This window comes from Mastigoproctus giganteus, chromosome 1, assembly GCF_048544385.1.
Source record: "Mastigoproctus giganteus isolate SK-2022 chromosome 1, ASM4854438v1, whole genome shotgun sequence".
In the NCBI taxonomy this organism is placed as follows: Eukaryota; Metazoa; Arthropoda; class Arachnida; order Uropygi; family Thelyphonidae; genus Mastigoproctus; species Mastigoproctus giganteus.
The window spans coordinates 153,832,052-153,844,730 of NC_143575.1; the positions used below are offsets into that span (position 1 = coordinate 153,832,052).

At 35.3% G+C, this 12,679-nt stretch overlaps 1 protein-coding gene across 6 annotated transcripts in view; it reads right to left on the reverse strand.

Moving 5' to 3' along the window:
* The window catches only part of LOC150091205 (voltage-dependent calcium channel subunit alpha-2/delta-3-like), a 1,918,419-nt gene that overhangs the window by 210,501 nt on the left and 1,695,239 nt on the right, over positions 1-12,679 (reverse strand). For all 6 annotated transcript variants that reach the window (XM_090374703.1, XM_090374689.1, XM_090374699.1 and 3 more), the window contains 2 exons: positions 10,398-10,433; positions 4,275-4,337 (listed from right to left, as the gene is read on the reverse strand). In XM_090374703.1, the coding sequence (XP_090230829.1) occupies positions 4,275-4,337; positions 10,398-10,433 (99 nt within the window). The remainder of the gene's footprint in view (positions 1-4,274; positions 4,338-10,397; positions 10,434-12,679) is intronic.

The following is a 12,679-nucleotide window of genomic DNA, read 5'->3' on the forward strand; positions in this document are numbered from 1 at the left end:
CTTCCACTGACTCCTGAGAAAAAAAAAAAACGCATTTTAAAGCTTACTGTTTTTTATTTTTCATTCTGAATTAAATTAATATCAACTCTAGTCATACATCTCAGACAGCTGTTTTGCCATTGTGTGAACAGAAATCCTTATCTTTAAGTATTATTATTTTCACAGCATTTACATGGACAATATGAGATTGTCTAACTTTTTAACATATTCTTTTTTTTTTTTTTTTTTTCTTATGGCTTTCCAATTTTATATTAGAACTTTTTTGTAAATCTGTCTAAGGGGAAATTTTCACATAGTCTGAGGCTTTCAGCCCTAAACCCTTTTTTTTTTTTTGAGTTACTAAAAAAAGGGTTTAGGAGGCAAATTTACTAGACAAACAAGTTAACACAAAGCATCATTTTAGTTCATAGTAAATCACCGAATAGGTGAAATGGCATTGTTTTTGTTACATCTCATATTGTGAATGCCTTCTGTTTAGTTGCTATGATATTCCACTACTTTGAATAAGCAACACTTTGCCAGTATAGAAGACCAATGTTACTAAATTTTCAGTGGATACTAGAACCCAGATGGCCCTGTTTCAAAGCTTGTTGGCTTCTCATAAGCAGTACAATGATACAATGAGTGACAACCCAGTTAAGAGGTACAACTTGACAATATGAGAGATGCCAGACAGTGTGTGACAGTAAAGACTAAAAAAGGGTTTAGGGCTGAAAGCCTCAGACTATGGGGAAATTTCCTAGGCAAAGAAGTTTGTGCAAAGCATTATTTTAGTTCATAGTAAATCACTGAAGTAGGTGAAATGGTATAATTTTTGTTACATCTCATATTGAGAATGCCTTCACGAGTAGCCATGATGTTTTACAACCTCGAATAAGCAAAGCTTCTCCAGTAGAGAGTTAATGTTATTTATTCTCAGTGGATACGAACACCCAGACAGCACAATTTTGAAGCTTGTTGGCTTCTCACCAGTGGGCAGGAATGTACCCTGGTAATATAATGAGTGACAACCCAGTTATGAAGAATAACATTAGCATTAGTAGTGGAATATGATGAAAGAAAGCAAGCAAGCTTCATAGCATCAGCCAAAAAAAAAAACCCTATCCGTTTCACCCATCCATTCACTCCAAATGCTTGTCCAAGTCTGCCTAAAACTTCTTTAAGTTGTCAATCTCTACTACGAGATGAAAGTTTGTTCCAACTAACAACCACCCGCTGGCTAAAGGCAAATTAATACACATCTATTGTACAATTGTCTTTCCTTAGTTTCAATTTATGTCCCTTCAGGTGCATAATCTGAGCAAGAGGAAGAATCCCATCAGCATTGAGCTTGCTCAAACCATTCAAGGCCTTATATACCTCAATTAGATCACCTCGCAGGTGCCTAGTCTCCAGATGCTGCAATTTGCAGAACTTAGCCTTTCTTGGTAAGAGCAACCCTTTGTTCCACTCATTAATCTTGTTGCCCTTCTCTGTAATCATTCCAGCAGCCCTACATCTTTCCTAAAATGAGTCCTCCAGCCCTGTATGCAGTACTCAAGGTGTGGCCTGACCATCACCTTATAAAGGGTGCAATCACCTTCTTATCCCTGCTAGTAAAATTCCTGTATATCATTGACAAGGCATGATAAGCTACTCTTGCAGCCTATTTGCACTGCTCAGAAAACTTCATATCTGACTGGACAATTACCTCCAGGTCCTTTTCATTCTCCACTACCAACGGTATAGTACCACACAGTTGGTATGGTACTCTGGAGTTACTGCTACCCATAAGCAATGTTAAATTTGCTACCCATAAGCAATGCAAAGTTTGTCAATGTTAAACTTCGCTTGCCACTTCTCAGCCCATCTGCTCGACTTTTCTAGATCCTGTTGTAGTAGTGTACTGTCATTAACCACCCTGCCAACATTCGTATCATCTGCAAAATTGGACAGTAACCTTGATATACCTTCATCAATATCATTCATAAATACAGAAAACAACAAGGGGCCCAACACCGAACCCTGGGGGAATTCAGTAATAACATTCATCCATGAAGAGCAGTGTCCATTGATTAACACTCTGTCTTTTCCCATCAACCATCCCTTTATCCATAGCAGCAACTTGCCCTTAATGCCCTATTACTTCAATTTGTGCACATAGTCTTCCATGCATAATAGTATCAAAAGCTTTCCTAAAATCCAAGTATACAATATCAAAATTAGTTTTTTGCATCCAGTTCCTTTGTGACCACATCATAGTTTCCAATCAAATTTGTCAGACAAGACTTCCCCTTAACAAACCCATGCTGTGTCTGAACTATGTCTCCCCCTTCCTATCCTGTCTATCCTTTCTGTACACATTGTACTCCCCAAATTCTAATTCTGTATTCCTTATATCTGCGTGATACCACATCTCTGATATCCTGACAATATCTGTCTTTGATGTCAGTGCAAATGTCAGTGCATTTGGCATTGACAACCATGTTGCATTAAAAGTCACTTAAATCTTCTGTCTTGCTCATTCTCACAGTGAATTGCATACATACTGCATCCTTATGTATCTACCTACCTGCTTAATATCGTATAGCACATGGGATTCTGTTACTGAAGGAGGAACTCCATTTCATGAAAAAGGTAGGTGCAGTGGTGTGCAGGAATTTGAGTGAGGACCAGCATGAGTTAAATTTTTGGAGATTATCAGATCCCCTTGTTAAAAAAAATAGTTTCATAAAACTTTAGCAGGGTATTTTAACTGGGATGATCCTTAGCTGAAATTCTTCTTGAGGAACTCCATTGTTAACAAATTGACAGAGCACCCTGGGTAAGTGTACTTAATAAAGTGGTCACTGAATGTAGCCTTCTTCTTTGACTCTAACAGATACATGTCACGATAAGTTTTGAATTGCTGATAAAATGGATCTGTGCCTGAAGCACATGTCATACCATGTTTACTTTCTACGGAAGAGTTAGTTAGTTAGTTAGTTATTTGGTTTTTAGGAGCATTAGCAACTTAGGCCATATTGCTCTGGGATATGCGGTGGTCATTCCCTGACTTTTCCACATCCTCCGTATTTGGTGGTGATGGGCTCGAACCCCGGTCTAATCAAGAAGCATGTGCTATGCACTGCTGCACCTTCCCACCTGGCTACGGACGGGAAAAGTGCTTCTGGATTTAGGGTAGCCAGAGATGTTTGTCTTTGGCTACCCTCGGAGATTCATGCTTCTCTTTTGTGGTAATGCAAACAGTGATTTTAAATGTTTCAAAAATAGAGTACAATATTTCTAGAGGTAAAAATTCCAATAAATCTGCCTAGGGTAAAATGTTTATCCACTGGCATTGTTCATTTAATTCAATTTAATTATTTTCACAGTAGAAAAGCCAGTCATTTAAATACACAGAACCAAAATATGAATTCAGTCTGAAATCTTGTGGGGGGGGGAGAGAGAGAGAGAGAATCTTTTTCAAAAATGAATATTTCATAATTAGTGCTGAACACTAGAAGACTGGATGTGATTATTTTAATATATATGAATATGTATCCAATTGACCTAAGAAGGTAGCAACTTACTTGGAAACATTCACAATTCAACTGAAAGTTAATGAAAATTTTGGGTGGATTATGTAGACATTCAAGCTAAGTTGAACTTTTTTTTTTTTTTTTATGACCAGGGAATTTAATAATACATACAGTCTCTTCCATAGTTGAATTCCTTAACTAGTGGCATACAACTGAATGTGCAGTCAAAAACAACATATTTGTACATTAGAGTTTGAGTTTTCCTAAACTGACTGATGATATATTAAGGAATCCTTATGTGCTGTGATGTAACAACTAGATTGTAGGTATAGCTTAGCTTAATTATCAGCACTCACCTCATAGTAATCCACTTAGTTTTATGAACACGTACACGTTTTTTCAACACGTACATAGTAGTTATGAAATTTTAAAATTCTGATTAGTAGCTATTTTTAACTTAGGAAAATTTTAACAATTTTTAAAGCTCATAATTTAGTAATTTCTAATTTTTTAAATTCATAATTTCTTTAAGTTAAAAATAGCTACTAATCGGAATTTTAAAATTTCATAACTACTATGTACGTGTTGAAACTTTCATCAAACTATGAGGATTACTATGAGGTGAGTGCTGATAATTAAGCTAAGCTATACCTACGATCTAGTTTTCCTAAACATATTTAATAAATGTACACAAATTTTGAAAGCATGTAAATCAGTTAATACTACCCAGTTTTAAATAATTCTATGGATAATAGAGCACTAATAATAACTCACATGTTCATGAATTTCAGATACAATCACAAAACCATTATTATCCAAAAGAAAGCAGTCAAGTTTCTGAAAATTAAAATTGGTACATGTAGTGAAGATACAGTCATAAATAGTAAATTAATTTCACATAAATATTTTAACAAAAACAATTTCTGCTTGAAATTACATTTAACTTTTATCAACAAATAAATTATGAAGGGCATATAACATAACTAATATCAAAAGATGCTATGGTCTGAAAACAAAAATAAAGACATTTTGTACTATATACAGTCAGACCTATCTTTAACAAACTTCCATATAGCAAATTTTTCTATGTAGCGAACTTTTTTGATTTCCCCTTGGTCATCACATTTAAAATAGTTTCCATATGACTAAAAAAGATTTCCATATAACGAATTGATTTCGAGAGACCTAGGTATGCATTGTTTGCACCTCTGGGCTTTAGACAATAAAGCTGGTTGGTTAAAGAAGTGATGCAGGATCACCCAGACAAGACTGCAGTAATAGGTAGATGACTTTCTTAGGTGGTTGATGACTTTAATCAACCGGTGAAATACCACCACTTTGCTTATTGGAGGCTTGAAGTGGTGAAACCCATGTTTAGTCTCTAGAGCAAAGTTTCCGGCATCCCCTCCCCCCCATACTTCTCCTTCAACCCATGCACGGTACTATGTACTATAGGTTTTGATACCTTTCGTGTTTGGGGTTTTCATAAAAAAAAAAAAAAAAAAAAAAAAAATAGTTCAGACAGAGCATGGGTTTGTTAAGGGGGGGGAAGTCTTGTCTGACCAATTTGATTGGATACTACGACGTGGTCACAAAGGAACTGGATGCAAAAAATAAATTTGATATCATATACTTGGTTTCAGGAAAGCTTTTGATACTGTTGCACATAGAAGACTGCTATACAAATTGGAGCGGTATGGCATTAAGGGCAAGTTGCTGCAATGGATAAAGGGATGGTTGAATGGGAGATGGAAGAGAGTGGCAATAAATGGACAGCTCTATGTGGATTAATATTATTAGTGGAGTCCCCCAAGGTTCGGTGCTGGGCTCATTGTTTTTTTGTGTATTCATTAATGATATTGATGAAGGTATATCAGACTCCAAGTTAGTAGATGATACAAAGGTTTAGCAGGGTTGTTAATGATAGTAAACACATGCTGCAGAAACAGGATCTAGAAAAGTTAGCCAAGAGAAATGTATCAACTGTGTGGAACTACATTCATGGAAGTGGAGAATTAAAAAGACTTGGCAGAGCTTCTTCAGAGTAATAACCTAGACAGACTTCAGGGATGATCAGAAAAATGGCAGCTATGTTTTAATCCAGAAAAGTGTAAGGTATTACACCTAGGGAACCCCAAAACCCCAAAATTTTAATAACCCCAAAATAACTTATACGCTTGGTGGAGTTCAATAAAGCTGGTAGTGGAGAAAGGGACTTGGGTGTTACCATACGGTCAGACATGAATTTCTCTGAGCATTGTAGACAGGTTGCAAGGAAGGCCCATGGTGTCTTATCGATGATTTATTGAACAATTGCTAGTAGGGATAAGGACATCATAAAACCTTTATATAAGGCTATTGTTAGACCAAACTTGGAACTGTGTTCAAGTATGGGGACTGCCCCTAAATAAAGACCTTGTGCTTCTTGAAAGGGCCAAATATGGGTAACTTGCCAAGTGAGATCAGCAAAAGGGCATCCATATGAGGAAAGATTTTGAATATAGGGTTGCAGAGCTTGGAAACTAAGCACTTTAGAGGAGACTTGATTGAGGTGTTTAAGGCTCTGAGAGGCATGAGTAAAATGAATGAGAATGAAATTTTCATGGTTATTAATGATCCTAGAACTAGGGTCCATAATTTCAACTTATGGGCGAAGATGTTCAGACTGGATTGTAGGAAGTTTTATTTTAGCCAGAGTTATAAATTACTGGAATAAGTTACCTACTTGGGTGGTAGAGGCTGACAGTTTGGAGAAATTCAAAGATCAGCTGGATGATTACCTATGGGAAGAGAGAAATGCATGGGTTGTCTATTTCCTTTTCTCTTATTAATTATTTATTTTTTTAAAAATTTTCTTCTTCTTCTTATTATTTTTTGACTGCAGTAATCTGAAGGCAGAATGGGAAAAACATGTTCACTCAGACTGTGAATATGGTGTTATTGTGGGCTCACATTCAGTAGGAACTCTTCAAGAAACGAAAGCAAGCGATAACCAGTTTCTCAAAAGCAAGCAGTTCTTTCACATCTCAAAGGTGTAAATGTGGCAGAAAAACAATACTTCAAGAGTGAAGCCATCATACACAGGATGTCCTATTTTTCCATCAAATGGAAAAAACATCCAGCATGCATCAGATTCATCAAGCCCAGAACTTCCCTATTTCAGCCCATACCATGCACACAGAATTGAAGAAATTAGGTAGTTTCTTCAATTTTGACAACTGCATGCTTATTTGGAAGCTACTTGTTTCAGATAAAAAACAGAAAACACTGCTTGCAGTGGTGCCAAGAATGTCATGATTAGACAGTGGAACAATGGAAGAAAATCATGTGGTCAGATGAATCACAATACACTTTGTTTTGTATTGAGTAGGCAGTGTGAAAAGAACCTCAGGAAGCAATGGACCCGGCTCGCCTTGTTAAGACAACCTGAGCATGTATGGGGAACTTTTGTTGGCAAGGACCAGGTCCATTGATACTGGTGGAAGGTTGAATATTATCCAGGGAGTACCTGAGTTTTGTATCAGATTTATTGTACCTTGCAATGTTACACTTTTATCTCAAAGGTGATGGCCATTTCATGGATGACAGTGCAACAGCGCATTGTGCCAGAATTGTGCAAGAATAGTTCAGAGAACATGACTTGGATTTCCAGTATCTTCCCTACCCCACATTCAGTTGATCTCAATCCTATTGAGAATATGACATAGTGTAAAAAAATTATGGTGGTCCTAAAGTCTCGAAACTTTATAAGACAGTTGGGCAGACAACTTGAGTAGTCAAGACCTGCTAATTTTAGTAAAGTCAGACAAATGCTAATAATTTATTGTAATTTTTCCTTGTAGTGGATCTGCGATCTCATTATGGATTTAAAATAAACTTTGTGAATTTTTTCCAAAAAGGATAGTATAGGCTATTTTTGGAATATTAAATTTTAGAAATATTATATATTAAGGCAGAAGAATTTTCTTACCTGGGGTTTTCTTCAGGAAAGGCTGCATCCAGGTAGGTGAGATGTAATTCTCAAGGTGTTGAAATAGCATATATCTAGTAGAGGGATGAAGGAAAAAGCAAGATTTTGCCTTAAATCCTTGCATGGGGAGTAATTATAAGTATAAAAGGACATGATGCCCTGAACTCTGATGGGGGGCCTTTCATTAAAACCATCTTCAAAGGAGGGTGAATATGTGTCAGAGGCCATCTTTTATAGCCCAGGCACGTTCCATTGCCGAATTAATGGGCCTTAACTACTCAAGTTTTCTGTCCAACTGTCCTATGGAGAATGTGTTGGATATGCTGGAGAGAGCCATTTGGCAATGAACTAGTCCTCTTCCTTCAACTTTGTCACAGCTATGCAATATTTTTCTGGAAGGTGACAATTAGACCAAAATGCACTAAAACCTTAGCAAATCCATGCCACACCCCATACTTGCTATTATTTGAAACAAAGGCAGCTTGATTCGCTACTGAATAAAGGTTCATTTTTTTTGACTATATGTGTATTTATCACTATAATTCCAATAAGAAATTTTATTAATTATAACATAAATCAATGGGATATGGGTGCAAAAAAGAGAGCTGTTTCTGTGAAAACAAAGTGGATGCTCTGGAAAGACTCAATAATCTGTAAAAAAAAAACTGCTGCTGAATTAGCTGGGGCCACTGTAGAAGATTGGAAATAAAAATCTTAAAAAATCTAGTATTTTGTACTCAGTTTGTATTACAAGAGTTAATTCCCACTCCACTTTAAAGAAACCAAAATTAAAGATAGCAGATAATGTATTACAGCTTGGTTTATGCAAGAGAGATGACACAGAGCTCCAATCAGCTGAATCATAAAAGTGGCATTAAAAGACCCTGGTTTTACATCAAAACACTAATGGTGCAGAAGGGAGATATCACTGCCAAGGATACTCAAAAATTTACAGGAGAAGAATTAAGATCATTTATCAACAGAGAAAAATTTATTGGGAAACAAATCTACAATATGAACAAAACATGTCTAAATTATAAGATGTTATCTATAAAAACAATAGCACAAAAATGGGCATAATGGGAAGTCTGTAGCATGAGGATATAGAATCCAAAAAGAGAATCATAGTAACCACCTGCAGCAATCCAAAAAAAAAGCAGCACTGTCCAGCATGACTCTGTGCCTTGCCACATTGTACATAAAGTTAGTACAACATTACACAATTGTTATTTGTTATTTGGTTTTTTTTTAGGAGCATTAGCAACTAAGGCCATATTGCTCTGGGGATATGCGGTGGTCATTCTCTGATCTTTCCGCATCCTCTGAATTTGGTGGGCATGGGGTTGAACCCCGGTCTAATCAAGAAGCGTGTGCTACGCACTGCTGCTCCTGCCCACCTGACTACGGAGGCATTTAATACAATTGCTACTATGCTAATTTTAACCTCTTTCAAACACTGGTTATTTTATCAATTTTTATTTTATCTTTAGTGAAGAAGTTCATTCACTGCAATATCTGATCCTTATCATACCAGGAAACAGTTCCAATTTGAACCTGATTGAAAACTGCTAGAGTGTAATTCAACAGAAAATTGCTGCTAAAAACCATCAAGCAAGATAACCTTGCAAGAAACTATTATTCATGAAACTAAGCAGTGATTATATCAAGAATTCTGATAAATTCCATGGCAGACAGGTGCAAGGCAATAATTAAAGCTTGTAGTAGGTCAAAAAAAAAAAAAAAAAAACTAATATCAGTTATAGAAGTACAATGGTATCATCATAAGTATTTGTTTGCTACTGGTATACTTTTTTTTCCATCTTATTCATAATGTCAATTTTAAAAGGCATTCGATATGGCTTGCATAATTATTTATAAATAAATATGTCTAAATAGTTTTTCTTTAATTTATTTTCTTATCAATAAAATGCATAATCTTTTTACATCAGCATATAACAAATTTGAAGTTACAGGGGCAATTATTTAAATTGGTTTGCTTATTTTGGGGGAAAAAATTATAACTCATGCAATTTATGTGGTCACTACTGTTATATATATATTTTTTATTTTATTTCATTATTTTTTTTTCCCTTCTTCCACTTTAAAGGCTCTGGCATACTTTATACAAGGGCATGTGGGCTAAACATAGGCTGAAACATATGGTATTATAAATTCCTGCAAAACTGTTAGATTACTGTGTGAAAATTGTGAACTGATTTATCAGTATAAACTGCAGCAATTATCAATACACTGCAGGATGGAAGCCTCCTCAATGATTTATGTTGAGGGAAATGGACCATAATCTGCCATGCTGGTCCAGTGCAGGTTGGCAGATCGACCACATTTAGCAGTCATGGGCTTGAACCCTAGCCTATTCAAACAGCATGTGCAACAGCATTCCTGATCCACTTGGCTAGAGAGGCCATCTTTATCAGTATAGTATTTTATTAAATCAGGGAGAAAAAAAAACTCTATCAGCATACAGTTTTTTCCAAGTGGAGTAGTGCTATTCAAATAGGACTTTCCTGCATGTGGTATAATTTTCTTATGCATATCACCAGTAACATCACCATTACATTCACCTCTTTTGCTATGTTTCATTACTATAAAATTTAGATTATTGTTGAAGAAAAGGAAATCAGATTTTTCTAAATAAGAAGTGCATTCTTATGTTGTGTATATTATTGGAAATATAATGAACAGTTTTCCAGTTTTTAAAATAAAGCATGGTTCATTTAAATTTGGTTACCAAATAAATTAATTCACAATAGCATTTTCTGTTGTCACTGTATCTCGTTGAATTTTATTTTTTTAAGCTTACTGAAGATGAAATTTTATGTAAACTATTCTATTCTACAGCATAATAACTGTCAATTTCATATGAAACATATTCTTTTAATAAAATAAAAAATATGCAGAATATATACCTCATCACTACATTTGTAGTTGCAACCTCTCATACACTGCAAAGAAAATAAGAAAAAAAAAAAAAAAAAATATATATATATATTAGAAAATATTTCCTAAATTATTATTTAAGTAAATATAATAACAAGCTACTTAAAGGATACTGAGAGAGTTTTATATATTTAAATAAAATTAAACAATTTAATAAAATAAAATATAAAAATGTATTAAAATAAAATGCAAAAATATATTAAAATATAATATGTGTTTACTTTATTGGGCTGCCAATAAATAATACTTCCTCACTGAACAAAGGAACAGAATGTTCTCTTGCTTTTGACCCTCCACAAACATCACAAAAGAAATGCCTATTAGTAAGTAAGAATCCTCTTTCTTGTTTTAGGTCCACTATGTAATTATTCAAGCCAGAAAACAGGAACATGAGCAGAAAATCTGAATACGTGAGGATAACATGCTTAGAATTATCAGCTTGCTTAGACCAAGCAAGGTCTGTTTAGGATTAATTTCATCAGAGTTCTATTTCTTGGGAAGTTCATTACTTTGTCTTTCAAAAATATTGGATCACAAACTGGATTTAAATGTAAGTCAGCATCACTCACAATCAATTACTTGACTTTTTAATTTGATAACTCTCAAACATACTCATATGAATTTTCTCACCACTTCTAACCAGGGCTGGATTAAGGATGAAATAGGCCCCCAGCTGTATTTAAATTTGAGATCCTTTCCCTGGCCGTATTTAACCTCTTCATGGATTATCCCGAGATATCTCATTTTAGTTTTAAAAGTTATTTGGAACTACACAAGATATCGGGGGATAAAAGCAAACAATAATACCTCCAAATTTAGGACAAACGTATTTTATCGGGCATTTATCTGGCTATAATTTCATTTTGCTTATATTGTACAGCAATGTCAGAATGTAGTTAGTTCACGATTATTGCTTGTGGTGGGAGGTTACTGCTTGTGCATTCCACTTGATTTTTTTAATTTATTTATATAATGAGCAGTGAAGAAGAGATTAGTGAAGATTCATATTGTGAATTAGAAATTTCTAGTGAATCCGATTCTGATGAATCTGTTTCAGGTTTTGATTCAGATGAAGAAGATGGTGATGTCAGTGCTTTAGATGCTAGACAGCAGTTCAAAATTATCTGCACTAAAGACCCCCCCCCCACCACCTCCAAGATTTCCATTTGCTGCACAGCCAGGTTTGCACATTGAAAGCAATACAGGTGAAATGACTCCCATAGCTTTTTTGCTTTATTTTTTGATGAAGAACTAATCAATCTAGTGTGCTCTGAGACTAATAAATTTGCAGAATAAAGTGGTGCTCGTGATTCTAGTTGAACTAGTGATGCATGCTGAATTGAGAGTATTTTTTGCTCTGAAAATGCTGCAAGGTATTGTGAAAAAGCCTGAAGAATATATGCACTGGTAAAAAAAGCCATTACTTGAGACACCAGTGTTTGGAACTATGATGGCTCTTAGGCATTATAAAAAAGATAAAACAATACCTTCATTTCTTGGATAATGAGTCATATGATGCAAATAAGCACCAAAATCCAAAACTAAACAAGATTTATGATGTCTATTGCTTGTTAGAAAATAAATTTAGAAGTCTCTATGTTCCTAAAAGAGACAACAACAGATGAAAGCTTGATGCTGTACAAAGGAAGACTTGGTTGGGTGCAGTACATGCCACTGAAGCGCTCAAGGTTTGGCATAAAGTATTATATGCTGTGTGAAACTGAAAGTGGCTATGTTTGGACTTTCATAATATATGCAGGAAAAGGTACAGAAATGGATTCAGACTTTATTGTCTCCCAATGTCTGCGTAAGTGGTTTTGACTCTCATAAAGCCTCTGTTTGGAAAAGGATATTGCCTCACAATTGACAATTATTATACCAGTCCCCAGTTAGCTGATATTCTCATCACAGAGAAAATTGATGTTTAGAGTACAGTGAGACTAAACAGAAAGGAAATGCTCGAAATACTGAAGAAGGAAAAGCTGAAAAGGCAAGAGGTTGTTGATTTTCAAAGAGGGAAAGTCATGGCCCTACATTGGAAAGATAAAAAAGATGTAGTGTTGTTATCTAAGGTCCATAATCCTTCTCAGGAAGAAACAGAAACTCGAACAGGAGCAGTGAAGAGACCCAAAGTAGTTTGTGACTATAAATTTTCCATGGGAGGTGTAGATAAAGTTGACCAGCATTTGGCAAACTATCCCCTGCCCAGGAAACGGATTAAAAAATACTACAGGAAGGTTTTCTTTCACCT